Source organism: Herpailurus yagouaroundi, unplaced genomic scaffold (genome assembly GCF_014898765.1).
Source record: "Herpailurus yagouaroundi ecotype Mexico unplaced genomic scaffold, PumYag 192, whole genome shotgun sequence".
Taxonomy (NCBI): Eukaryota; Metazoa; Chordata; class Mammalia; order Carnivora; family Felidae; genus Herpailurus; species Herpailurus yagouaroundi.
Window position 1 is genome coordinate 19,462,224 of NW_024412423.1, and position 27,183 is coordinate 19,489,406.

The 27,183-nt window shown below is 48.1% G+C and overlaps 1 protein-coding gene and 1 long non-coding RNA gene across 3 annotated transcripts in view; one reads left to right on the top strand and one right to left on the bottom strand.

Annotated features, from left to right (window-relative positions):
• LOC121010677 (uncharacterized) overlaps positions 1-11,287 on the bottom strand; it is a 36,662-nt gene extending 25,375 nt beyond the window's left edge. The window contains exon 1 of the long non-coding RNA XR_005781322.1: positions 11,186-11,287. This is a non-coding gene — a long non-coding RNA (uncharacterized LOC121010677). The remainder of the gene's footprint in view (positions 1-11,185) is intronic.
• A 1,638-nt stretch (positions 11,288-12,925) lies between these two features.
• Positions 12,926-27,183, top strand: part of LOC121010675 (solute carrier family 22 member 4) — a 43,338-nt gene continuing 29,080 nt past the window's right edge. Inside the window, exons 1-3 of one of the 2 annotated variants that reach the window (XM_040444421.1) lie at positions 12,926-13,580; positions 25,475-25,578; positions 27,028-27,182. In XM_040444421.1, coding sequence (XP_040300355.1) covers positions 13,188-13,580; positions 25,475-25,578; positions 27,028-27,182 — 652 coding nt within the window. In that variant the 5' untranslated portion in view covers positions 12,926-13,187. The remainder of the gene's footprint in view (positions 13,581-25,474; positions 25,579-27,027; position 27,183) is intronic. The other variant, XM_040444422.1, reaches the window with a different exon arrangement.

Genomic DNA, 27,183 nt, shown 5'->3' on the forward strand with positions numbered 1-27,183 from the left:
TTTTTAAAAAATATAAATGATATCAGAGTTGGTGAGTTGTGGCCGTTCACAGGCAACAAACTGCCCTGGACTCCAGGTCACACGGATCTGCGCTCTCCACAGCTTGCTCCCGGCCGGAAGCAGCCTCATTCGCTGAGTCCCCGTTTACTTAGCTAGCCCTCAGTAATGTACCTTTGTGCTATTTTCAATTTTGTACTGTCACAAAAACCACAAAAGATTTGTCGTTTCCCCCTCTTACTATCAGCACACGACAGCGCCCGTTAACTCACGCTCTTGCTATCACAGGATAGTATCTCTCTCTCTTTTCATTTTTTGCCAACCCCATGAGTAAAATGCGATACGTGATTGCTTTAATTTGCATTCCTCTGATTACCGGTGATGCACATTCATTCGACAAATACTTCTGTTTGCTGTTGGGCGCTGAGTGAACAGCTGGGAACAGAATGGTCTTCTCCCTCCAAGACTTCTTCTCCTGTGAATTGCCCTAAACCCTTTACTCATTTTTCCGAGACTCATTTACTTCTTGTTGATAGGACCTTTTCATACTTTTGCAGGGGTCTTTTTCACTTGACTTTATTCCTCTATCACGTTGACTTAATTACTACTGTTGTAGAGTGTAATATGCCAATCTCTCCTTGTTCCTGGTTTTTACAAACACGTCAAGGCTGTTCTTGTACATTTCTAATTATCGAGGTTTAGACTCAGGATGCCAGACTCGGAAAAACAAACAAACTTTTTTGAACTGTGACCCTGACTCTCCAGACTCATTTGGCAAGAACTGGTGTAAAAGGTAGAGTCCTGTCCTGAAAGATACTGTAATCCGTGTTTACCCTGCATTTATTCAGGCATGGTGTACCTAATCTCGAAAATTTTTATTTCTGCTTACTTCTTGTAGACATTGTGTTCCTGCTTTAATTTGTTCTCCTCCCGCCGCCTCCTCCCCACCCTGAGGGAACACAGGCCAGGACAGCGGACAGGTGCCCCCTGAAAAGTGAGGGGAAAAGAGACAGGGCTGGAGTCCAGAGTCCTGGTCCTGCGGACGATCCCGGGTTCCGCCTCGCCCGCGTCTCCTGCGCCGCGAGGGGTCAACAATGAGCTCGCAGCCAGGCCGGGTCTGGAGCAGACAGAGAGCGGGGGCCGCAGGGCCGCACGCAGGAGCTCACTCGTAGGCCACACAGGAGTAGGGTGGGGCTGGTGGAGACTGCCGCTTTCCTCCCCACCCCGCCCTCCTGCAGACAAGGTCCCGGTCCCACCCTCTCATAGGCGGGAGCCGAAGGGATGACGGGCAGCCAGGGAAGCCATTCGGAGCAGGAGCGGGCGGAAAAATACCGAACCCCCACCCCTAGGCCAGGCTCAAACCCTGGAGACTCAGGTCCCCACTCCCACCCGCCTCTGTGCCTCCCGCAGCCACTTCGGCTAGCCTTAGTCCTGGGACGCGCAGTCACCCCCAAACCCCATAGGACTACCCGCTCACACTGAGAAGCCCTTGAGCCGCGGTGGCATCTTCTGCTCCCCCAAGACCAACATCTCCACCCTGCAGGGCTTGCAGCCATGAGAGCAGCCTTTTTGCCTGGGAAGGCATCCTGGAGAGAGGTTGCGGGGACAGGAGCTAAGAGGTGTGTTGCCCAGAGCTGCGAGGGTTCTTTATCCTCTCCCGGTTTCAGGGCCCAGTCGCCCAACTACCTTCTGTGCCCAGGGGCCCTGACTGAGTCCATCATGGTGGGACAGGGTCCCTGCAAGGACAAGATTTCTGTGACCCAGGATCGCAGTTCTGAAATAAGGCAGCAGATGCCTTCTCAGGAGGAAACACAGATCCAGGACCCCCAACTCAGAGTGCCCCAGCCCACCTGGCCCAGATGGAGTGCTCATTATTGACCCCAAACCTGCTCCCCTCTCAGGTCCTTACCCCAGAGGCCTTCAAACCAGAGATGTGGATATCATCTTCTGTATCCTAACCCCAACCATCCCATCCTACCCATCACTGTGTCTGGCATTCTGCCTCCTAACCGTTTCTGGGGCCTATTTCAGGGCAGCTGGAACATTCTCTCACTCCCTTGTCTCATGGACACCTTCATGGCCCTAGAGCCCTCAGGATAGAATCCCTGGTGTATCAATTGTAGGCTTAGCATTTAAAGCCTCTCTGACCAGGGGTACCTGAGTGGCTCAGTCAGTTAAGCCTCTGACTTTGGCTCAGGTCATGATCTCAGGGTCCACAAGTTGGAACCCCGTGTTGGGTTCTGTGCTGACAGCTCAGAGCCTGGAGACTGCTTTGGATTCTGTGTCTCCCTCTCTCTTTGTCCCTCCCCCACTCATGCTCTCTTTCTCTCTCAAAAATAAACATTAAGAGAAATTAAAAAAAATAATAAAGCCTCTCTGACCTATGTTGCTGACTGCTTGGTCTCACTTCCTCTGCTACACCAGACAGTCCACCATTCTCCAATCTGTCCTGCCTTTTCATACCTCTCAGATCTTACCTCAGACTCAAAATGCCTTTATTCTTTCTTCTCCATCCAGCAAACTACTACTCACTCTTCAAGGCCCAACTCCACTGTCCCCTCTCTTAGAGCAAAGCCTTGGCTCATCCATCCCCCCCACCCAGAGTCAGTAATTTGCATCCACATGTCCTCCACCCCACCCTGTCCATTCCTGCTCCATGCTTCTGGCATGACCTATTATCTCATTTGTCAGAGCCTGCCCCAGACCTAATCCGTTCTGCCTAGACCCCAAGCCAGGTACAGAGAGGCGCGGGAACCCTCGGGCCAACACCCTGCTCCCCACCCACTACACACACATACACACATGCACACACACATTGTGGCCTCCCTGCTTCCTACCACCTTCCTCCTCACCTTGCTGTCCTGGTTTCTGCTGGCATTCTTCCTAAACCTTCAAGGGGAGGTAAGTCCTGGATCCCTTCTATATCCTCCACAGCCTCCCTGTGGCATTCTCAGCCTCAACTCACTCATTCAAGCAATTATTTACTAGGAATCTACTATGTCCCAGGCATTGTGCTTCATATATGGAAAACATTTTGAACAAATATAAAGTAAGTACAGATTATAAGCACTGCCACAAAGGAAATAAATCAGATATTACAGTAGAGAATTAGCGATCCCTTTGTATATGGAATTTAGAAAGATCTCACAGAGATGACATTTGAGCAGAGACCTGAGGTGATAAAGGAGCATCTGTGCGGGTATCCAGGGAAACTGCACTGCAGGCAGAGAGGGCAGGAAATACAAAGGTGCTATGTGGGGCAGGGGAGGAGATGCGTGCTTGCCATGTTCTAAGAACAGTGAAGAAATGGGGTGCCTGGGTGGCTCAGTTCGTTAAGCATCTGACTTGGGCTCAGGTCATGATCTCACACTCTGTGAGTTCAAGCCCCATGTTGGGCTCTGTGCTGACACCTCAGAGCCTGGAGCCAGCTTCAGATTCTGTGTCTCCCTCTCTCTCTGCCCCTCTCCTGCTCATGCTCTGTCTCTTTCAAAAATAAATAAACATTAAAAAAAATTTTTTTAAATATGGCTAGGAGTAGTAGATGATATCAGAGAGATGAGGGGTAAGAAAGCTGACCATGTGGACCCTGTAAGCCACAGGAAGGACTTTGACTTTTATGCTGAGATGAGAAGCCAGAGGAGTGGCATGACCTGGACTTTTATGTTTTAACCAGAATCACTCTGGTTGCTCTGTGGAGAATAGACTGTAAGGGGCAAAGGTGGAAGCAGAGAGACAAGTTAGTAGGCATGACTGCATTCATCCCTAACTAATCCCTAACTAACCCATTTCCCTCTGCCTCCATAGTTCTGGCCAGCGCCCAGGCCCCCACCATCTCTTGTCTGGGTGCTACAATAGCCTCCTGCTTGGCCTTGCTATCTTCTGTCTGGCCCCTCAATCCTTCCTCTGCAGAACAGCAAAGGGAGCTATTTAAAATGCAAATCTGATTATGTCACTCCTGTCTATTAAAACTTCCATAGCTCCCCATTGCTCTTAGGACAAAGTCTAAAGTCTCAATCCCAGCCCACAAGGCCACATAAGCTGTGGCCCCTGCTGATCCCTGCTGACAGCCCTGCCTCATGCCCTAACTGCAGTCATGCTGACCTGTAAAGGTTGGGTCGTGAAGCTCTCTTCCAGACAGCTGCAGCCTTCCTTGACCCTCCAAGGAGCTTGAAATGAAAATGGAGTCCCTCTCTCTAGTTCTCTGTGTAACAAGCTTTGTTTGCCTCACCTTCATCCTTGAGATCCAAGGAAAGGACTAAGGGCAGGAGAAACCCACATGCTGCTTCACGCCAGCCCTCCTTCTGGGCCAAGGATCCAGGCCTTCCAGAGGGCACAAGAGCCTGGCCCTGAGCTCACAGCTGATGAAAAACTGAGTTGGGGGACGTTGTGACCTGCGCTGTGATGACCAGATGACTAGGCTGTGGGCCCAGAGTCCCTCTGCCCACCTGGGAAGTGACCTGCCGCCTCCTCAGCCTTGGGGTCTCCCTGCCCAGCTTACCTGCATGCTGGCTCCATTTCAGACTACTCGTTTTAACCCAGGGTAACACTCTTGCCATTGGGCCCCAGGCCAGACCCTGACTTGCTCCTCACAAGTCTGAATAATTTCCTGATTTATCATTTTCCCACATACTATTCAGTATTTTTCCACACAATATTCCTCAGCCCCTCTGAATGGAGTTGGAAGTCTAACAAGGATTGAGGGTAATAAAGGGGCCTCTCTAACAAGCAACGACTATCCTCCTGTGCCCCCTTTACCACAAGTGGGAAACTCTATTTGAGTCCCCACAGAAATCAAATTTCTTCTTTGCTTCTATCTAACATACGATTTGCAACCATTTGTGGTTGAAGGCAGAGGCTCAAAATCCCAGGAAAGGCTGCCAGAGGCCTCACCTGTTCCCATAGGGTCTGGGGTCAGCCTGAGCCACTCGGGGCTCAGAAACCTGACTGACCAGCCCTGTGAGGGGGTCTGTCTCCCCAGTCAGCCACGGTTATTCAAGTTCTGAGGCTGAATCACTGCACCACACACCAGCTTCCTCACAGACAAAAAAGCAGCTGTAGAAGGACACTCAGTTGCTTTCCAGGGCATGTTTGGCCTAAGGGCATGTTTTCATGGGAAGCCAGAGCACAGCCACAGACTTAGAGAAAGGGATTCAGGTTGTATAATAACTATAACAAAAGCTGATGTGTCCCAGGCCTTCATCCCGGAGTCCTTAGTGAACTGATATCATTCTTCTTTAATCCTCACATCAACCGGAAAGGAAGTATAGTTATTATGCTCATTTTATCGATGAGTGCAGAAATGTTGAGAAACTTGCCAGTCTCACGTACTAGTGACCTAATCTTGATGGCAAGGGCGCTCAGGGTAACCACAAGTACTCATCTTCCCTGGAGAGCACTGCCTGCCCTACCAATGATCTGGTGACTCCGACTAGGTCACTTCTGAAGGGTGCTAATCTGTCCATCTACTACCCCCACATCAGGAATCTTCCCTGCCTCCTCTCCCTCCCTGATGCCCATATCCGTCTGGTCATCAAAACCTGCCCTTGTCACCCTGCCCTTGCCACCTGAAAAGCTCCAGAATCCATCTTTCTTGGCCACTAGCACCACCACCCTCTTGGATGCCTAGAACATTCTCCCTGATGTCTCTGCTTCCACCTTAGCTCCCTTCCTTGCATTCTCAATTTGGCCACCAGAGGGAACTTTCTAAAACACAGATCTCATTAGGGTTTGTTCTGACTCTCCTTGGCCTCAGAATTAAAACTAACACCAAGTAACAATTAGGAACTTTTAGGGGCACCTGGGTGGCTAAGTTGGTTAAGCGGCTGACTCTTGATCTCAGCTTAGGTCATGATCTCACGGTGTGTGAGATCGAGCCTCACATCATGCTCTGTGCAGACAGCAGGAAACCCGCTTGGGATTCTCTCTTTCTCTCCCTCTCTCTGCCCCTCCCCTGCTCAAGCAAGTTCTCTCTCTCTCCCTTTCTCTCAAAATAAATTTAAAAAGTTCAAAAAAAAGTTTTTACAGTTTAGCATGTTCTAGCCACTGCCAACCTTTCCAACCTCATCCCTCTGCCTTCTTCCACCACTGGTTTAGGGCTCACACGGGCAAGGGTCTGAGCTGGTTCAGACCGTTTTGGTGCCAGGAAGTGGCCCAAGACACACATTTGTTGAATGCAGGCCCTCTTGAACAGAACCAGCAGAAGCAGGAGTTCATTCTATTAATGAGGCAGCCAGGGCCCACCTTTCTCATGCTCCTGAGCAGCATCCCATGAGGAGCCACACGGGCTGCATCCTCCCCAGTCATCTCCGACTAGGATGACCAAACACGGCACCTCCTCTTTCAGCTTCAGATCCTCCAGGCCCACTGCTCACTGCAGGCACTGAAGCGGCAGCCAGCTTTTCTGAGGTGGCCCGATCTCACTTCTCACGTGGTGCTCCTGGACTTCTCTGACACTGAGGCGTGGAACACACACAGAAACCTGCCCAACACTCACGCATGTGCAATCTGGAAGTGTGGGGCATTCAGCAGGCGAAGGGGCACCCCTGAGCCAAGAAGGGATCAAAACCTATGGATAAATGTTGCCTACTTCTGAACCTGAGAAAGACATTTCTGAGACACGTTCCTCCAGTTTCCCACAACCGTAAACACCCCTATGCTGTACACTTGCAGTTGCATTTCTTCCCTCTGTCACCCTCTGCAGTCCTTTACTCCTGTTCTCGTAGATCCATTCCCAAATAGAAGGCAGACATGCAAGGGAGGGATTCTACAACTGGAACATTCACCTATCAAACAGGGTTAAGGAGTCACTTAACTATTAGTGAGTAGGCTCGTAATAATCCCCGGCATGGAATGCAAAACTCCTATCCATGGTAGATTAGAATGACATACAAGTAGAAAAATGAAACATTTGGCTTGTATCAGTGTTTTTTAACCAGAAGCAGTTTTACCCAACACCCCCCTCCCCGCCCCGCCCCACTCCCCACTCCCTCCCCAGGGTACTGTCTAGAGATATATCACAACTAAAGGGCAGTGTTACTGACATCCAGTAGGTAGAGGCCAGAGATGCTGCTACACACCCTAAGATGCACAGGACAGCCCCCCCACAACAAACAAGAATTATCTCCCAAAACCTCAATAGTGCCAAGGTTGAGAAACCCCAATTATGGCACACAGAATTCATGAGGACAATGGTGATTACAAGGATCAAAGAGTTGACTAGCTTTTGCTAAGTGCTTTAGAAGCCTTGAAAAAAGAAAATGATAGGCCCAAGTCAGGCAACTATAAACTCAAGGCACACTGTGTAAGCCAGGAAGTCTCCATGGCAGTTCCTAAAGAGACCCTCATCTCCTGCAGCCACAGGGAAGATTGTGCTGGAAATCAAAACCGGGATTAAACTGATTTAATTGTAAGAGTTGGACAGCCACATCAAAAGGCTGCCTTTACAGTTTAGATGGATCTCCTGTGACAAAGTGATGGCCCTGAAAGAAAATGCATAGGATCCTGGAACGCAGAATAGAGACATTTGGGTAAATTAATGTGAGAATTTTGAATTCCTAGATTTCCCTAAATCTTCAAGGTCAACAGCAGCAGCTCTCTTCCCCTTGCTATAGGAGAGTAGCTTTCCTATCTGGGAATCCTGCCAAGACTCCTCCTGAGGCAAGTAGCTCCAAAGATGATGCTTATCCTCCTCAAGATCCTTCCCTGCCCACCCCCCACCCCCCAACTGCCTCCAGACCAACAACCAAGGTGAAGTCTCAGCACAGCCTAGGTGGGAGAGTATGATCCCTGATCCACAAGGAAACGGCATACACGCTGAAAAAAAAAACAAAACAAGACCTGTGTTTGGGTGGAAACAGGGGTAATATGTGGGACTTTATTAACCTAGGAGCACTCTCTCATTCTTCTGGGTTTAACATCCAAACAAGGATGAAGAAAAACACCTTCATTTCCTTTGGTCAAAGAGGGCTCTTTGACACTTGGACACAATTATGGCCTACAGAAATAAGGTAGAGAAGCCAGAATTTTCTTGACACTCTATGAAAGGAGTCAGAAGGCTGAGGGGAGTGAGCATATATTTATCATGCAAGACCAGAGAACCTATCATCAGACTGCATTCCCAAGGCAAGTACAGCGGGCGACTCCCTTCTCTAAGGCAATACACAATGCACAAGTGAGGACCCCTAGTGTCAGTGAGGATAAGCTTCTAGAATAGCAGAGGCTGAATAGTGACACAATCAACAGGGGCAGGGTGGAGGTCATTACAAGACCAAAGTAGCAATCAGCATGCTTTGGCCTATAGCTATGTGGTGATGGCTAATTGACCATGGTGTCCCTAGGACTTAAATAAATGGGAAGATAACCAGGTGTTCCTTGTGTAACAATCTCACCTCCAAAATCAAGAGCTAGTGAGCAGAAGGCTGAAGTGGTGCCATAATGGAAAATAGTTTTTTTCTCATAAATTTCCCAGATATAGGTCAGTTCACAGGCTCCAAGCCTATTGATTGAAAACAAGGCCAATTCTCCTTAAGGAAAAACCAACCTATACTGCCAAAAGTATATATGAAAATTATTTCTCTAATCTCTTCCCACAAAGGATCTGTGGCTATCTTAGTCCACTCAGGTTGCCATAGCAAAATACCACAGACTTGGAGGCCTAAACAACAGAAATTTATTTCTCACAGTTCTGAAGTCTGGAAACTCCAAGATCAAGGTGCTGGTGGATTCAGTTCCTCATGAGAGTCTTCCTGACTTGTAGATGGCCACCTTCTTGTGAGCTCTCCAGTGTTTCTTTCTTAAAAGGTCACTGATCCCATCATAAGGGCCCCACCCTCATGATCTCATCTAAACATAATTAGTTCCCAAAGGCTCATTTCCAAATATGATTGAGGATTAGAGCTTCCACATATGAATTTGGGGGAGACATAGTTCTGTTCATAGCAGTGATCTTTTACCAGATCAACTCTGGCCTGGAGAAAGGGAAAGTCCTAGACCTTTCAAAGGATTCAAGAGTATGAGCTAGCATTGATGCCAAGGGTTGGGAAACACCATCATGGTCCCCCAGTTAGATTGGAGGCTCTTGAAAGCCAGGTGGTAAACAGAGTTCTCATTCAAACAGGTCTAACAGATGTAAAGATCCATAGTGTAGTGGTCCCTAAGTGCATAACTGGGATAGCTATGCTGAGCAGCTGGCAAGACCCTAATATTTATTTCCTGCCCTAATAACTAAGAGCCATTAGGGTATGTAGGGACAACTAGAAGCCTCTAATGTGCCCACATTTTTGATAAATTTATTAAATCAGAAATAATACCACATCCTGGGAGACGCTGCAAGAATTAGCACCAACACCAAAGATTTTCTTTTCAAAATCCCTCAGTAAGAGTATCAAAAGCTATTTGCTTTTCTGTGGCATGAATAGCAGTACATATTCACTTTCTTGCCCCTGAACTATGTCAATTCTCATGCTCTCTGTCATAATATAGTACTTAGTGACTTTGATTATATTGATATTCCCTAAAACATCATGATAGTCCATAATTGATCACATAATGCTAATATGACCTAATGAGCAAGAATAATCAAGTACTCTAGATGTCCTAGTAAGACACATGCATGCCAGAATTTGAGAAATAAAAAGTATGAAGATTCAGGGCCTTCCACACTGGTAACATTTTTCTCTTACCCTTTTGTTCTGCAATGAGTTAAATGTACATAAAAATAAACAAACTAGAAAATAAACCCTTAGATCCACCATCATGGCCAATTCTATTTCATCTATACCCTCATTTGCTTCTTCTATCCCATAGTATTTTGAAGCAAATTGGTAAAATTATTGGGGAACCAGTAGTATGGAGTATGCCAGGCAATCCCCTATAAGGTTAAGTCAAGTTGTTGTACCCTGTACCCTCGACCACTAATAAAGACTTGGTGCTTGGTGAGAATACTACTCTGATCCATTTATTGAGTGCCTTGGAAGGCTCCCAATTCTGAGTGAAGCCCAGAGCAAGAGAGAGCTCTACAGTGTGTACAACTATAGTACAAGGTTCCTTACTATTCTGTCCATATGACCCAGCAGAATCAATGGTGCTCATGGTGATAAGAATGCTGGGATGCTGGGTAGAGCCTCTGACAAGCTCTAATAAAAGGGTTTCAGTACAGATCTCTAGAGTTCCAGGGCAAGGTCATGTCTTCTGCAGCAGAAAGCTATTTGTCTTTAGAAAAGCAGCTATTTGGCCACAGTAAAAAACTAAATGCTTGGCAGTGGGACATCAAGGGTCTGTACAGCTAGAGATGTCTGTTAACTGAGTATTGCCAAATTCTATCAACTTACAACATTGAGCAGGCACATTGGCAATTCATCATGTAATAGAAATGGTAGCATTGTGACAGGACTGAGCAGGTCCACGGTGTTCATGTAAGTTTACGAACAAGTGGCTCAGACTCCTATGACACCTACCTCAGCTATGCCAGTCCTTTCCCCTCAGCTCAAACTTTGGTCTTGTGGGGGTGATTCTCTACAACCAAATAATAGTGGGGAAAAATACTCAGCCCTCACTCACAGACGGGTTAGCTCGATGCTAGCCAAAAAATGGATCCTTACTGAAACAAAGCCCCACTCTGGCCCTAGACAGTGGTGAAGGGAAATCCTTTCAGTGGGTGCACCTTTAAGTAGTGCGCTTGGGCATTTATTTTGTATGGGGGGCAAAATGGCTCAAGGTATGGATTTACATTTGCTGATGGGCAGTGTCAAACAGTTTACTTGGGTGGAACCTGTTCAGCTGTCACACATGTGCAATCTAGAAGTGCAGAGGAGTTAACTAATGGAGCCAGAACTGGGAAACAAATGCCTCCTCATTCCATATGGCTCTTTAGAAGGTCCCATTGGGATCTCTGTCACCCATAGCAGTGAGGTTTGGGGAAAGGCTGAGGCAAATGTGAAACTAGTGAGGCACTTGTGTCAGATGGAAAATTTAAAGGGGCACCAAGAAATTCCATAATCAAAAGAAATAATATTTTAATATAGCATTTAAAAAAATCAAAATCAATATAAAAATCCATGATCAAAGTAAAGATTAGCATCAGTATTACTAATTTTTTTCCTTTGGCCTCAGGATCCAATGTTTCAGCACAGCATAATCACTGACCCTGGTGCCAATAACCCCTCGGTTACACAGTCTTTTCTGGCCTTACCTTCTTTCCTGTTCACTCTTCTGAGTCCCTCACTCCTTTTCCTGGGATCATTGCTCAAAATGAACCATCTTCACATAAATTCCTATCTCAGGCTTTGCTTTTATATTGAGGGAGAGGAGGAAGGATGAGATTCAAGCTAAGTAACACAATGGCCACATAAAATATTATTTAAAGGATACTTTTGGAAGTAAAGGGATGTGCTATTAATAATTTTGCAGGATTAACATGCATAAATCAGACCTGTCCTAGCACATCAGGACATATGGTCTCATTACAGAAAAGGAAACAGGAGGAGAACCTCGGTGTCTCAGTCGATTAAGTGTGGGAGTTTTGATTTCTACTCAGGTCATGATCTCACAGGTACTGAGCTGGGGCCCTGCCCTGCACCCTGCACTAGGTTTATGCTGGGCATGGAGCCTGCTTAAGATTCTCTCTCCCTCTCCCTCTACTCCTTACCTGGTCCCTCTCTCTCTCTCTCTCTCTCTCAAAAACATAAGCTTAAAAAAAAAAAAAAAAAAAGGAAAGGAAACAGGTTCTAAGGGAGTGAGAAAAGGAATGAGAAACCAGCCTAAGAGGAGGGGTTAGACTGAAAACTACATAAACTGAGGCAGAAATGTCCCTCAGCCACTTAACAAGGACCTGGAAAGCAAACACACTTGCACACAATCTCCAAAAAGGTAGAACCTTGAACCTGTCAACCTCATCTGCCTGCCTTCTGCACCCCAGGACTCAGACCACAGCCCCGGGCTAGTTCACACAACAGCAGGGGGACTTTGGCAGGCACTGAACTATTTGAGGCCCCTGCTCTGGTTTCCCTGGCCAAACTAGACCTTCTCCTCCTCCCTCTCTCCGTTCCTGGACTGGGGGCGGTCCCTTCTGCAACCCAAAGGCCTTCCAGTCCAAGAAGGCTCTGGCAGTCAGCCCCAATAAAGAGCCCCGGGGGCATGGGGAGAATGAAGGGATCCAAATCAGACCCCAGAGGTGGTGACAAGAGCGCCTCCATTACTGCGCTCTCACACAGGGCCAGACTTCGTGTTGAAGTCCTCTAGAAGTCCTCTAGAAACCCCAGCGGGATCCTGGACCGACCCGATAGCCCCTGTCCCCTACCTCCCTTCCTCAGCGCCTGTCTCTGACGCAGTGTGACCTTGCTCATCCCTTCCGGGCTCTGGGCCTGTTCCCCCCTTTTCTTAAGGTGAAGCTCCAGGCTGGCCAGAAGACGCTTTCCGGAGCAGCGCGGGATGGTGATTGAGTCCGGCCGTCCTCGTCCTCGGACGGGTGGGGAGTGAGCGCCCTGTCAGCCTGGTGCCAGCGCAGAGGTCGCACTCCTGTCACCCACGCGCTCACAGAGGCTTCTCCTGAGCACCGACTCCACGGACTCGCCGTCCGCGCGGCGCCCGAGGACACCTGAACTCGGAACCAGGATTGGAAGGGCCACGCACGGAGAGACCCCTGCCTCAGGAGAGGCCTGGAGCGACGCCCACGGAGAGGGCCAAGGGCCGACTTCTCCAAGACCTCGCTGTCCGGCCTCGGCTCCTGCCTTTCGCCCGCTCTCCCCTTCGGAGCTTCGGCCTGGGACCTCCGCACTTGGGGTCGCGGGCGACTTAGGGTGCGAGGGAGCGGAGCTTTGCCTCACCGGGCCGCTGGGAGCCCAGGGCGGCTCAGGCGCGGGGTCGCAAGGGCAGGGGGGCGGAGCACCAGGCGGAGCCGGCGGGGAGCCCCACCCCTCCCGCGCGGCCGCCCTCCACTCCCCTCCCCGCCCCTGCCGAGATGGGCGTGTGGTCCGTAGTGCCTCCAGTGGCGTCTAACTTTGCGACCGGGAGAGTTCCAACGCACGCAGCCTGTTTCCCGGGAACCCTCCCCGGTCGTGGGCCCCAATTTTCCGCAGCCTTCCACGACTCCGAGAACGTTCTGACACCCTCGGGGAACGCTCTCTGCTGCACGACTCGGTACGGGGACCGCTCTTCGCACCCCTTGTTGCTGGGGCAGACCGACGGTGGGAAGCATGCGGGACTACGACGAGGTGACGGCCTTCCTGGGCGAGTGGGGGCCCTTCCAGCGCCTCATCTTCTTCCTGCTCAGCGCCAGCATCATCCCCAACGGCTTCAATGGAATGTCAGTCGTGTTCCTGGCCGCCACCCCGGAGCACCGCTGCCGGGTGCCCGACACCGCGAACCTGAGCAGCGCGTGGCGCAACCACAGTATCCCGCTGCGGCTGCAGGACGGTCGCGAGGTGCCTCACACCTGCCGGCGCTACCGGCTGGCGGAGATCGCCAACTTCTCGGCACTGGGGCTGGAGCCGGGGCGCGATGTGGATCTGGAGCAACTGGAGCAGGAGAGCTGCCTGGATGGCTGGGAGTTCAGTCAGGACATCTACCTGTCCACCATCGTGACTGAGGTGGGTGTGTGAATGATCCTTCATCTGCCTCATACCCCTTGAGACTCCCTGGCAGTGCCTGGGTCCGAGTTTCCCACTTGCAATCAAACCTGACTGGCAAGCAACTGGGTTATGCTTCTCGAACACGTGTGTGCTGCGCATGAGCAGGGCTCGAGTGAGGCTTATTCCTGAGCGGTCCAGTCTAATATGGAGGGGATGGAGCAGGGAGTGTTGTCACCAACTGTCTTTCCCTTTTTGAGTTTCACAACAGATGAAATTGTTTCCCAAGAGGCCCAGTCCCAGGCTGCTCAGATGTACAGTCTGATTCAAGTTCCTGCTACTCACATGAGGAGGGGTGTGGGGATCTCTGCTGAACCCAAGTGCATACACAGAGAAGAACCTTGTTGCAGGGCAGGCTGTGGGCAGGTTTGACCTGTTTCCTGGCCACAGAGGTCTGGAAGAATCAAAGGGTCTACTGCTCTGCCATACACATTTTGGTGAAGCTTGGGGTCCTATCGTGAGGCTCCAATTTCTCTGAAAAGGAGCAGAGGACCTTCTGATGCTGACTGGCTGCAGGGGCCACAGGAGCCATAACTCTGGCCCCAACGTACTCATAAAGAGACTGACTCACAGAGACTCTTCTGAGCATAGGATGCAGGGGCCGGCAGGGGTTCCAGTTTATGCCATTAGCACCTTGGGATCCTAAGTGGTTTGGTGGCAAGTTTTCTGTTTCAGGAGTCAGGCTACACACATACTTTGTCCCTTACACTTCTTGCTTCACATGTGCTATGGGCCACAAGATGCCGCGTCCTTCTGAGGGGGGCATACCCAGACCAGTTTCCTGCTGTTGATCAGACAGGTAGGATTTCCCAGCTTCTGGCCCTGCCCCTGCTCTGTGTTCCTCCCAAGAAAAACCCCAGTGTGGCCCCTCTTAGTCCTTAATCCTCTTGTCTCAGAACAATGTAGCAATCATCAGACACTATGTCTGGCCTTATGCTGGGCACTGGGCTAAAGACAGTTGGGGTGTAGGGGCTGCTTTCAAAACTCACATGCCCCTGGGGCACACTGGCCAGGTTACAGAGAGGGCTAACATTAACTCTGGTTAGTAATAGGATTCTGGAGCCTGAATTCAAGTTTGGCTGACCTGCTGTGTGACCTGGAGCAGTATATTACTGTCTCTGTGCAGATAACAGGGTGAGGGAAGACTCCAAGAAAAAGTGATAAAATTAGAGCTGAGTCTGGAAATATGAGTAGAACTTGCCCAAGCAAAGAACATGGCAGATTCTGTGGAAGGAATTCCCATAGATCCAGGCAGCTGGTGTTCAGGGGATGACAGGTGAGGCTAGATATGCCTACAGAGATCATTTCACAGTGGTCACTGTAAAAATGTTGACTAATTGACTTTATTCTGAGAGCAGTGAGGAAATAATAGGGGTTCTAAGCAAGGGGTAACATGGCCAGATTTGGGTTTTCAGCAGAAGCTTACTCTAGCTGCTATGAAAAGCAAGAAGACCAGTGAGGAATCTGTGGGAGTTTCCTTGGCAAGAGACTGGTGGCCAGCCAGGGGTGGTGCCTACAGGATCTATAGGACCTGTGGAAAGTGGGCTCAGCCTGTGACCCACCTCTGGATCCCCCAGCATTGCCACCAGGCCTACCTTGGACCCTGAAGTGACTGTGCTTCTCTGGCATTGATCCCCTAGCAGGGGCTCCTAGTGCCCACCCCCTTCCCACAGCCTGGTCCTGGGGTATCTAAGACTGGGGATCAGCTCACTCCACCTCAATTCCTGTAACTTGAGCTAAAGCTGGCTCCACTAGCTGCAGCCCCCCTAAAAGCTTGTCTGAACTCTTTTCTCTTCCTCGCTGGTGTCATTGACCTCATGGTGTGAAGGGTGGGTAGCTGCTCACCTTCAAGGCCATAGCTCCCCCTGTTGTGCCCTACTAAAGGATCCTGTGGGCACCTCTGGGGATGCACATCATCACACACTCACATGCAGGAAAAGGGTTTGCTTTTCTCAGCAAGCTTTCCCTTCCTTGCTTCTTTTTTGGTGGAAGAGTAAAATAAAAGACAAATGGATACTGGTGTTTGGGAGGAAGGAGAGGAGAAGCACCTCTGAGTAGGTGAGTAGGGGGAGGTGGTTCTCCACAGAGAGATGGTGACACAAGAAGAAGTTCTGGAGTCAGACTTGAGGGCCAGTTCTGACCCCACCCCTAGCCACTTGGCTGACTTCAGCAGTTACATCACTTTTCAAAGCCTCAGTTTCCTTAACTACGAGAGGAGATACAAGCATGTGAAAATCTGCTCGACATTACTAATCAGTAAGGAAATGTAATCAACACCACAGTGAGATATCACCTCACACCCATTAAGATGGCTGTTATATGGAGAAATTGGAATTCTTGTGCACTGTTGGTAGGAGTGTAAAAAGGTGTAGCCACTATGAAAAACAGTATGTCAGTTCCTCACAAAATTACAAGTAGTTTACAAGTTGGGAAAACTAGGCAGTCACTTCTGAGCTGGGTACCACTTCTCCTAGGCCCCATGCTCCAGAGGCCCTGTGAGAGCCTTTTTTTGGTAAGGACCAGCTTTCTGTGGCAGGCTGCCAATGGCCTGAGGCGGGCATGCTGCTCCATCATCCAGGCTTCTGTCCTCTCCTGAAGTTGGCTGCATCCTCTAGGAATCCGTGGGTGGAGCTGCTGGTGGCTATGCTCTTGAGCATGATACAGCCTCCAGCAAAGGGCCTGGGCCTCTAGGGGCACTAGACTCGTGCCATCTTTCCTGGGACCTGGGGTCAGGGCACAGACAGAGGAGGACACACTGATTCTCTACCCATAACCCAAAAGTATGAGGTAGGAACATGAGGGCCTCATCCTCTGCTAATAGGGCGCTTATAGGAGGCATTGGGAGTAGCAGAGGAGGGACGATGAAATAGACTAAGGTTGATATCTGGTTGCTACTACATGGGACTACATACCACAGGATGTGCCTCCTCTGAGGCCTGGGTGGCCTCTGGCAAAGATGAAAACTTTGAGCAGTAGGCAGGCTTATGCAGTTTTCTTTCTGTCAGGCCTAGAAGCTACCAGGAAATGCTGCTGGTGAGTGTAGAGACTAGCAGCTTGGCTGTCAGGACAGCCTGAATATTATTAACCAAGTTCACACTCTAGCTCTCTGTCACATTCCAGAGGGGACAAGGTATGGGATCTACACCTCCAGCCAACACCAGCGAGATTTTCAGAAAGATCTTGCACAGAAAACAAATAAAAGAGACTCAGGGGCTTCCCCTAGCTCTGATCTGAAATTGCTTCCCTGTTTGTTTATCAGCTGCCTCACCCCAAACAGTTTGCGCGTTGCCTCTCAGCTGTGCTCCTCTGACAATGGCCACCAGGATCTCAGAATGTGTTTTTGTCCGGAGGCTTCTTCACCCACATCTCCTGCCAAGTTTCTGGATAAACAAACTTTGTCCATCCCTCCTGGTGTACAACAGAACGCTCACACAGAGTCCAAGAGGTAGGGTGGTGTATTGACAAAAACAAGGCTCTGGCAGGGTGGGTCACAGGAGCTGCACATGCCTCTGAGTGGACTATAATTTCGTCCTGGCAGCAAGCTAAATTCACTTCATATTCCAGGCTAGTGCAGGGCTGCCTTGTTATCTGAAACTTTGGTCTGGTTTTAAGTATGTCTCTGGAGCCCAAAAGAAGAGCAAGAAAAGCACGCATTTGGAGTAGAGATGGTGGAGAGAGATTGGAGGCTCTTGGGAAGGGCCAGGTTGACTCACATGCCCTAGCGATGGCCACAGATAGCCTGAGGCTGGCGGCTTTTGCTGTGTATTTGTAGGACTGGAGGTCAGGTTCACAGTGGCACCTTCCATAGCTTCCCCTCAGTGCTGGAGGGCTGATACAGACCCCATCTCACTCACTTCTGTTCCCAGAGTGGAGCCTAGGAGATGTGTGGTGGATCCGATGCCAGGCTGCACGGGGGAGAGCCGGGTCTCTGAGTCCCCTTCTCTTCAGGTGCCTCCACTCCCATCCTTACCACCCCACTCAAACTTTTGCTTTGGTTCAGCCTCAGTGACCACAGAGCTCTCCACTGAGGCCTCCCCACCTATGGTTGTTTTTTCTTTACCTGTAATCTGAAGAAGGAAGGAGACTGAGGACATTTTAAGGTTTAGTGCCCCCCGGCCCCCCCCCCCCCCCCACCGCCACTATCCCCTGAGCTCCGAGTTGTAGAGGCTTTATTCCTGGTAAGTACAGCCAAGAGATTGGGGAATCCCATCCTCTACTTGGCTCCTACTCATATAGTGGCAGCTCAAGCCCAGATTCCACAGGCTGAGAATACTGGGGCCCTGGTTGTGCTTGTCCCAGATTGTTTGTAAGGTAAGATGTTCCATCCCAGGAGAGTCAAGCCGAAAAGGCAGAGGCTACCATCCTCACCCAGAATCCAATTCTGAGGGCCACTTTTCCTACTACCGGCTCTGGAGCAAGGGCTCAGAGATTTTGTCCAGGCGGACAGGCAGGCCATAAGAATGGAGCTCTGAAGCTGTCCCCATGGGAAATAACTGCATTTGTTAGAAGTTGAAGAAGAAAAACACTAATGTACACAGCTCAGAAAAAGTTCCGCACACAGATACATTATAGTAAAACTGCTGAGACCCAAAGACAAAGGTAAAGTTTTGAAAGCAGCAAAGAAAATATGACTTGTGACATACAAGGGAAGACTGATAAGGTTTACCCTTGACTTCTCATCAGAAACAATGGAGGCCAGAAGCCAGTGGGTAACATATTCAAAATGCTGAAAGAAAAAAGATGTCAACCAAGAATCTTAGTTCTAGCAAAACTATCTTTCAAAAATGAAGTAAAGATATTCCCAAATACAAAAACGCACAACTGAGAGAAAGTTTTCACAACTTATTCTTCAGGAATAAGTTTTTTTAAATGAACAACTTGAGATCTGAAAACTAAAAAACATCTTTGAAAGAAATTAAAGAAGACATAAATAGGAGCACTTGGGTGGCTCAGTACATTAAAGGACTGACTCTCGATTTCATCTTGGGTCTTGATCACAGGGTTGTGGGATCAAGCCCCAAGTCAGGCTCTGTGCTGAGCATGGAGCCTGCTTGGGATTCTCTCGTTCTGCCCTCTGCTTCACGTGTGCACATGCACTGTCTTTCTCTCTCTCTCTCAAATTAAAAAAAAAAAAAAGGAAGACATAAATAAATGTGAAGACATGTCATGTTCTGCTCATGAAGTAGAAGTCATAATATTGTTAAGATAGCAGCACTCCTCAAATTTATCTATAGATTCAACACAAAATTTGTTCAGTATTATTAGTCATAAGGGAAATGAAAATTGAAACCAAATGAGACACTTAACACCCGTTGGGATGGTTAGAGTTAAAATGACATACAATAACAAGTGTTGGTAGGAAGATGGAGAACTGAAACCCTTGTTCATTGATGTTGGGATTGTAAAATGGTGCAGCCACTTTAGAAAATAGTTTGGGAGTTTCTTGAAAGTTAAATGTAGATTTATCACGACTTAGCAGTTCCACTCCTACGTATATACCCAAGAAAAATGAAAACATATATCCATACAAAATCTTGCCTGCAGAAATTCATGGCATCATTATTTTTTAATGTTTTTTTAAGTTTATTATTTATTTTTGGGGGGGGGAGAAGGTCAGAGAGACACAATCCCAAGTAGGCTCTACACTATCAGAGCTGAGCCTGATGCAAGGCTCAAACTCACAAACCATGAGATCATGACCTGAGCGGAACCAAGAGTCAGATACTTAACCAACTGAGCCACCCAGGCACCCCCATGGCATCATTATTCATAAAAGCCATAAAGTGGAAACAACCCCATTGTCTATCAACTGATGACTGCTAAGTAAAATGTAGTCTATCCATACAATGGTATATTATTCAACTGTAAAAAGGAAAGAAGTACTGATACATGCTAAAACAACATGAATGAACCTTGAAAACATTATGCTGAGTGAAAGAAGCCAGTCACAAAATACTACATATTGTATAGTTCCACTTAAATTAAATGTCCAGAATTGGCAAATCCTTAGAGACAGAAAATATATTAGTGGTTGCCAGAGGCCGAGGAAAGAGAATGGGAAGTGACTGTTCATGGGTATGGGGTTTCTTTCAGAGGTGCTGAAAATGTTCTCAAATTAGATAGTGCTGATGGCTGCACAACTCTTCAAATAATGCCGAAAACCACTGAATTGTACACATTACAAGAGTGAATGTTATGGTATGTAAATTGTATTTCAATGAACCTATTATAAACACAAAGAACAAAAAATCTAGATTTCCCCACCCCCATCCCCATCATGTGGCTGGGAAATTTCTAGCTTAGTCACAACAAAGTTATGAAAAAGAAATTGGCGTGAATGTGTATTCTGTTATTAACTAACTACTACTTCCTATTTTTCCCCTGGAATGAAAAGTGTAAGATGACACAATGGAAACCTATTTTTCATTCTTAAATGGACTATTGCTAGCTTTTCATTCACAGTAATCTCTGAGATTGATATCCATTTATAAAAGGATTTTATGCTTTCTGGTAAAAGCTTTTTTGGTTTTCGGTCACTGACAAAGAAGTTCTTATATCCAAGAATCTCTGTTGGCTAGTCAGGTTTAAGTGTAACCTGCTTTACTTATTCATTCATACTGTTTGTTCTAAGTCATGATTTTGCTGTGAGAACAAAGGCATGAGCTTAGTAGAAAGTGAATGACCATTTAATGAGGCCTGAAATGTGTCAGACACTGTGTTAAACACTGTACTTACATTTCCTGTGCTCATGACAACCCCAGGAAGGGGTATTCTTGTTACTTCTTTGAAGATGAGAAAGCAGGCTGATAGAGGTGGATGAATGCCCAAAGTCACACAACCAGAAGTGGTAGAGCCCAAGAGAGCCTGTGCTCTTTGCTCAGCGTCAGGCTGCCTTCTGGAGTTCTCAGTATTATGGAGGTCACAGGGATACTCTTATCTTTATGTTCTTTTATGGCTTTGGTAAAGGGTAAAACTGCTAGCTAGACTGGCTACTTTCACAGTTCAAGGTTAAAGGTGATTTTCAAAGGACAGGGTGTGATACCATGCTTTTCCCCAAACTCATTTTCCATTACACCTGATTGTTCAGCATTCAGCATTCATTCATGAACAATTTGTTGAATATACACCATTTGCCTAGCCTGGTGCAAGCGTTAGTTATCTAAAATGATTACCTGATTGAGTTCAGGTTTTAGAACTCTGTCCATCTGAAAGAGGATGAGGAAGGGGTGTCTCTTTTTCTCTCTAGCCAGAGATCAAGGGCACAGTGGCCCAGAACAGAGCCTGCCCTGCCCGGGACTACTGGGCTCATGCATGCACATAAGCACACCTGATCTGTCCTATAAAGTATGCTTGACCTTGAGCTTTGTGGAGGCAGCAACCATGTCTGTTTTGTGCCCCACACAGAGTCTGGCCCAGAGCAGGTGCTCAATGACGGTTGAATAAATAATTAAGCAATTCCTTTTACCAATCCACTAGAACTCGAGCTGGTTGCTTCATTGCCCTGTGCCTTCATTTCCTCATTTATAAAGTAGGGATAAAGAGAGTACTCATTTCACATGACAACCTTGAGATCCCATGAGATAATACAAGGCACACAATGAGCACCCAATACACTATAGTCAATGTTTCTGTGAAGGGGCATGAGAGACATGCGTTTCTATGCCAAGAGTGGCCTTCCGTCTTCTATTAACTTGTGACCTGGGTTTTCGTTTCTTAAAGCAAAGCTGAAGGGTGGCCCAGCTACAACGACTCACTCTGCTATGTTAAGGAATGTTAAGACCCTGAGGTCTAAGACCCTGGGGATGAGGCAGACATGGTAACCCTGAGAAGGCATATCTGGTGCCCCCACCCTACACAGCTTGGGCCAGTTAGTTCCTACATTACACTGTGTCCAATGTGGTGTGTGTGTGTGTGTGTGTGTGTGTGTGTGTGTGTGTGTGTGGTGGAGGAGGGGGTTATATTTTGGAAATTTTAGTGCTTGACCTGAAATCACAGCTCCAGAGCAACACCAGCCAGCTCCTCACCAAACCGTCCACCACTAGTCTCTGAGCAAATCACATTATGCATGTTTGTGTGTACTTGTATGTACACATATGTGCAGAGACCCAAGGGACAGTTCTGTCTTATTTAAGAAAAGACTCTCTTCAGGACTCCTGGCTGACTCTGTTGATTGAGCGTCTGATTTCGGCTCAGGTCATGATCTCCAAGTTTGTGGGTTTGAGCCCTGTGTTGGGCTTTGTGCTGACAGCTCAGAACCTGGAGCCTGCTTTGGATTCTGTGTGTGTGTGTGTGTGTGTGTGTGTGTGTGTGTGTCTGCCCCTCCCCTGCTCTCTCTCTCTCTCTCTCTCTCTCTCTGTCTCTCTCTCTCTCAAAAATAAACATTAAAAAATTTTAAATAAATTTTTTATTTAAAAAATTTCTCTCAAAATAAACATTTTCCTATTAAAAAGATTTTTTTAAGACTATCTTCCACTCAGCCTACAATGTCATTGCTAACCACAGGGAGTTCCCTGGGCTCTGGCTAGTGGGGCACCAAGATGCACCCCTCAAGTCCCAAGGGGCTGGTCACAGGTAGGGCCTGGCCTCCACAATAGCCCCATGGAGAAAAGGGCCCTTCTTTAGGCTGGCAGCTGATTTCTAGGACTCTAGTCTCATGAGCTGCTGCTGGAACTTTGTCTACAAATCCTGTATCCTATTACTAGGTCTGCTTCAGCTTTCCAAACGGATTTTCTGGGCATAGTAACTTCTCAAGAGAGGGCCCAACCTTGGAATGAACCATGGGTAGCTATGATGTCCAGCTGCCTTCCTCTGCTGGGTATGAGCAGGAGTTCCAAAGGCCAAAAACACCCTCCATGAACCCGCAACAGGTGGATGCTGTGTGCACATGACTACCTCCTGTGCCACATGATGCTGATAGGGCTTCTTGGGCCCCTCTTCAGGGAAGAAGGGGGACCTAGGGCCATGGCTGTGTGGGCTCCAGTAGGAGAGCAATGGGGAGCTGGCCCTTAACCCATCCTTCCCAGCACCCCAATTCAGAACTTGTCCTGCTCCATTCCCTAAATGGACCAGGCTCGACCCACTGCCAGGCCTTCTTTATGGGCATGCAAACTGTGCAGTCATATGGGGCTCCAAAGTTGTTTGTAATGCTCTGCTACTAACATCTTGAAATTCTTCATAGTTTTTGAACAAAGGGTCTTGCATTTTCAGATTGTACCAGGTAGCCAATCCTGCTCGCTACCTTTGCCATGTAATCCCCGGCTCCACATCTAACAGTCTTCCTCTTTCCTTTCTGTCTTTAAGTCTTTCTTTTTCCTTAATGTTTATTTATTTTTGAGAGAGAGAGAGAGAGCAGGAGAGGGGCAGAGAGAGACACACAGAATCCAAAGCAGGCTCCAGGCTCCAAGCTGTCAGCACAGAGCCCGACGCGGGGCTCAAATTCATGAATCGTGGGATCATGACCTGAGCTGAAGTCAGACGCTCAACTGACTGAGCCACCCAGGCGCCCCTGTCTTTAAGTCTTATTTATCCTACTCTAAGGCAAAATCCTGACAGAAAAATACTCAAAAACCACAAAGGAGAGCACATTCTCTTTGAAGAGCTTTTCTGCTTGACTGCAGATGGAATGGTGACAGTGAACAATAGACACATCAATACCCCTACCACACTTGAGAGTTTCTCAGCTCTGCCCAGCACTAAAGGCTGTGGTAGAGGTCTTTTGCCCTTGGTCCTAGTGTCTTCCATGAAGAATTATAGGGGGTGGTATTTAATAAGCTCATTTGCCTGACCTTTGGAGTTCTTGTCCAAAGCATGACCTGGGTGCAAGGTTGGTACAAGATCAAGCCTGAGCTGGTATCTAGCAAGCCCATTTACTGCTATGACTTCAGACAAACCCAGTCTCAGAACCTCAGTTCATTCTTACACAAAGCAGGCAAAACAACATGTTAGGAGGCTTTGGAGTCTCAGTTTTATGAATCTGTGTGTTGGGGCAGATTCCAAGCTCTTTTCTGACACTTTGGCTAGTGATTTTTCAGAAGTGGGTGGCCACTAATTCAGGTATATGTCCTGTCTATGCCTTCTAACCCATGGCATGACAGGGCACATGAATCCAGGCATACAGTTTTGGAGGGTTTGTGCCCTTTCCCCTGAAGCCCATTCAGGAACCCCAGTTGAAGAAAAACTGTACTCTGGACATGGTCTCAGATTCATCCTCTGCTTGTGCCTGGGGGACAGAGAGTCAAGTTCCTGGCCCACTTTGTTTTTCCTCTGCAGAGCTATGCTTGGGCTTTCTGCCTGTAGCCAGGATCGTGGGTGCCAGGAGAGGCGGCCTCATGAATCTTGTTATTGTCTTTAGGACGGGAGTGTTCTCAAGGACCTTATCCTCAACATCACAGCGTGACCCCTTTGTGGAAGGAAGTCTACAGGAGAGACTTCTCTCAGGTCTTAGTACTCAGAAAAACTAAATTCTGCAGAACGAGTATATCACTTTGCCTGTGGGGATCCTGCGAGTTGAGCCACAGGGATCTTCAGAGCTGGATTTCAGAGCGTCTCTGGCAAGCATGCAGGCCCCTGGGCAGGACAGCTGGCTGTGGGTCTAATCCTGTCTTGGTTATTTTGCAACCCTTCCTCCCCTCTGTTGTGTGCCCTGACTCCTTAGCCTTTTGTTTTACACTTTTCTCTTGGATGCGTCCTGCTGGAGACTGAAGTGTGATATAAATATGTGAATTCATTTTTAATCTATTTTAGGGAAGTTGTGAGGATTAAGAACTGAACTGCTTAATGAACGTCATGGAAGCAGTTCTACCACCAAGTGGAGGGGGGATTGGGTAGGAGGCAGGGGGTTTTCCTGTACACTGGATCATCTTGCCACACATAGCAATCCCCTGACCCAGAGCCCCCAAAATATCTATGGGTACCTGCAGTATATATGTGTATATGGATGTATATATATTTCATATATACATACATATACATACGTATACACATATATTTCATTCATATATATATATATGAAAGCTCACTGAGCACACTTTGAAATCTTTGCAACTTCCCTTGAAATTTTGCTGACTTGACTAAATTGAAGAGCTGGAAGCTGAAATTCCTGCTGAAGCCCTCATGTTATGGATCTACCAGCAGGGACTTGTTAGGGGTGTGACAGCCCACAGGCCCTGGGGAATTGGAGGAACCACCTTTCTGGAAAGGCTGGGTAGGAAGGGTAGGAAAGAGTGTGGAGGAGTGTAGAGGGGAGATAAGGGGTGCTGGGGAGGTATAGATACCCACCCCCCACCATACAGTGGGTCCTGAATTTAGGCTCCAAACTCAGCCTATGGTGTGAATAGAGCAGTGAACACAGGGTTTTCTGGAGGAGTCTGTTCAGAAAATATAATCATAGACCACTTGCACTTTTCAACAAGGCAGAGGAAACTTCTATGCCTGGACCAAGGGACCAGGCCCTCTTCCCTGCCCCTGGGGAGTTTCAAACACCTTCCCTCCATGCTTGGATGCCTTCTGAAGCAGAAATACTACCTTGCTTCATACTGCTTCACAGCTGAGGGGTCACCGGTCACAGCCGTGGCCTTGGCTAGCTTTTTGATATGGGACGCAAGAAGAGCCAAGGCATTACCCTCCCTTACCTGGAGAAGAGGAAGGTGAATCTCAGGGAGGGCAGTGACTTGCCCCAGTAAGTGCTAGAGTCAAGAGTCAATCCCAGGGTGAGACCTAGGCCCTTAGCACAAAGTTGACAGCCTGTCACAGGGGAGGAGAACCTTTTCCAGCTGCCATGCTACTCCCTCAGATCTGGGCTGGGACTGGGCCTGCTGGAGGGCCAGGTCCATACTTCATGTTGTCTTCTCTGACAGTGGAGTCTAGTGTGTGAAGATGACTGGAAGACGCCCCTCACCTCCTCCCTGTTCTTCCTGGGTGTGCTCTTTGGCTCCTTCGTGTCCGGGCAGCTATCAGACAGGTAAGGAGGCTGGGAGAGAGAAAGGGTGGGATAGAGCCCCTTGTCCATTCACTATCTGTCTGGGAGTTGAACTGAATTTTGGGTATTTCTACCCAGAGAAAGAGAGGCCCCTCATACCAACAAGTCAGTGCAAAGAGGAGCCCTAATGTCTCACATCTTCCCTGCCCTCATTTAGTTATTGGAACCTTACTTTGTTCAGTTTTCCCAGCCTTGCACTTCCAGGGTTTTGCCCAAAGGTCGGGAGGAGGCAATGGTCCCACTGGAGACTGGAGTCTTTATATCACCAAACTTCTCAAAAAAAGAATACACACACACACACACACACACACACACACACACACACCCTGCTGGCATCACCACTGCCTCCCCATCCTATCCCTAACTCTCAGATGGCAGATGATCTGTCCACAAACAGCCATCAGTCAAAGTAAGGGCCAGACAGTGAGTGCCCACATCACTGCTATGCAGGGCACCAGGGCCACAGACTGACCGAGGCTGGTTGTGGACCTCCTGGATCTCAATCTAGAGGAGACAGCACTGCAGCTCCAGGAGAAGTGCCCCACTGGCCCCTGAATGTTCTATGGGGACCAGAGCAGGAAGGTGGGGATGCTAAACGGCAGTGTTGAGAAGGCTTCCCAGAGGAATGCCTATTACTCCACCACTTACCAAGTCCAAAGGGACAGCAAACCCAACAGCCTGAGATCTGATTTTGGAAAATGACATAGGAGACAGTTTTGCCCACGCCTGTGCTCCATTCTACTCATTGGTCACTATCAGAAAGCGAAGTGAAGGCTTAAGCCAATTCTCAGCACATCTACTGTTAACAGCTACTTTTCCCGTAGAGAACTGGCTTGCAACTTTGTTTGCACATTAGACTCATCTGGGAATTTTTTTTAAATCCTGACATGCAAACTGCATCCTAGACAATAAGAATCTTAGGAGGTGAGATGCTGACGTGAGCATTTTTTGGCACCAGGGGGTTTCAAGTACAGCTAAGGTTGAAGACCACTGCCATAAAGGGAGTCTTCACTCTGGATTGACACAATTCCCATATTGCTGATAGATGTATCTGTAATCTGTACTTAGCAATGTGCCAGAAATGTGGTGGTAGCTTCTTCCTGTGGCTTGTTCTAAAGAGCAGAATTCTATGTGGTCCTTGCATGAGCCGCTCTGTGATTTCAAGATATGGGGACTTTACAGAAGGTTTTGAATCTCAGAAGCCACCTCCTGGGTAGATGGATGCCCAAGACCTCACCAAGGAAGAAGTGGGAGGATGAGACAGGGAGAAAAGTCTGTCACACAGCCCTGAAAACAAACAAACAAACAGACAAACAAACAAACAAACAAACAAACAAACACAAAGTCTGCAGTGATGCCTGACTCAGGGCTTGCCACATGCCCGGCTGTGAACTGCACATGCCATCTTTTTTGCTGTGCTGTATTCTACAGGTTTGGCAGGAAGAACATCCTCTTTGCGACCATGGCTGTGCAAACTGGCTTCAGTTTCCTACAGATTTTCTCCATCAACTGGGAGATGTTTACTGTGTTATTTGTCATCGTGGGCATGGGACAGATCTCCAACTATGTGGTGGCCTTCATTCTAGG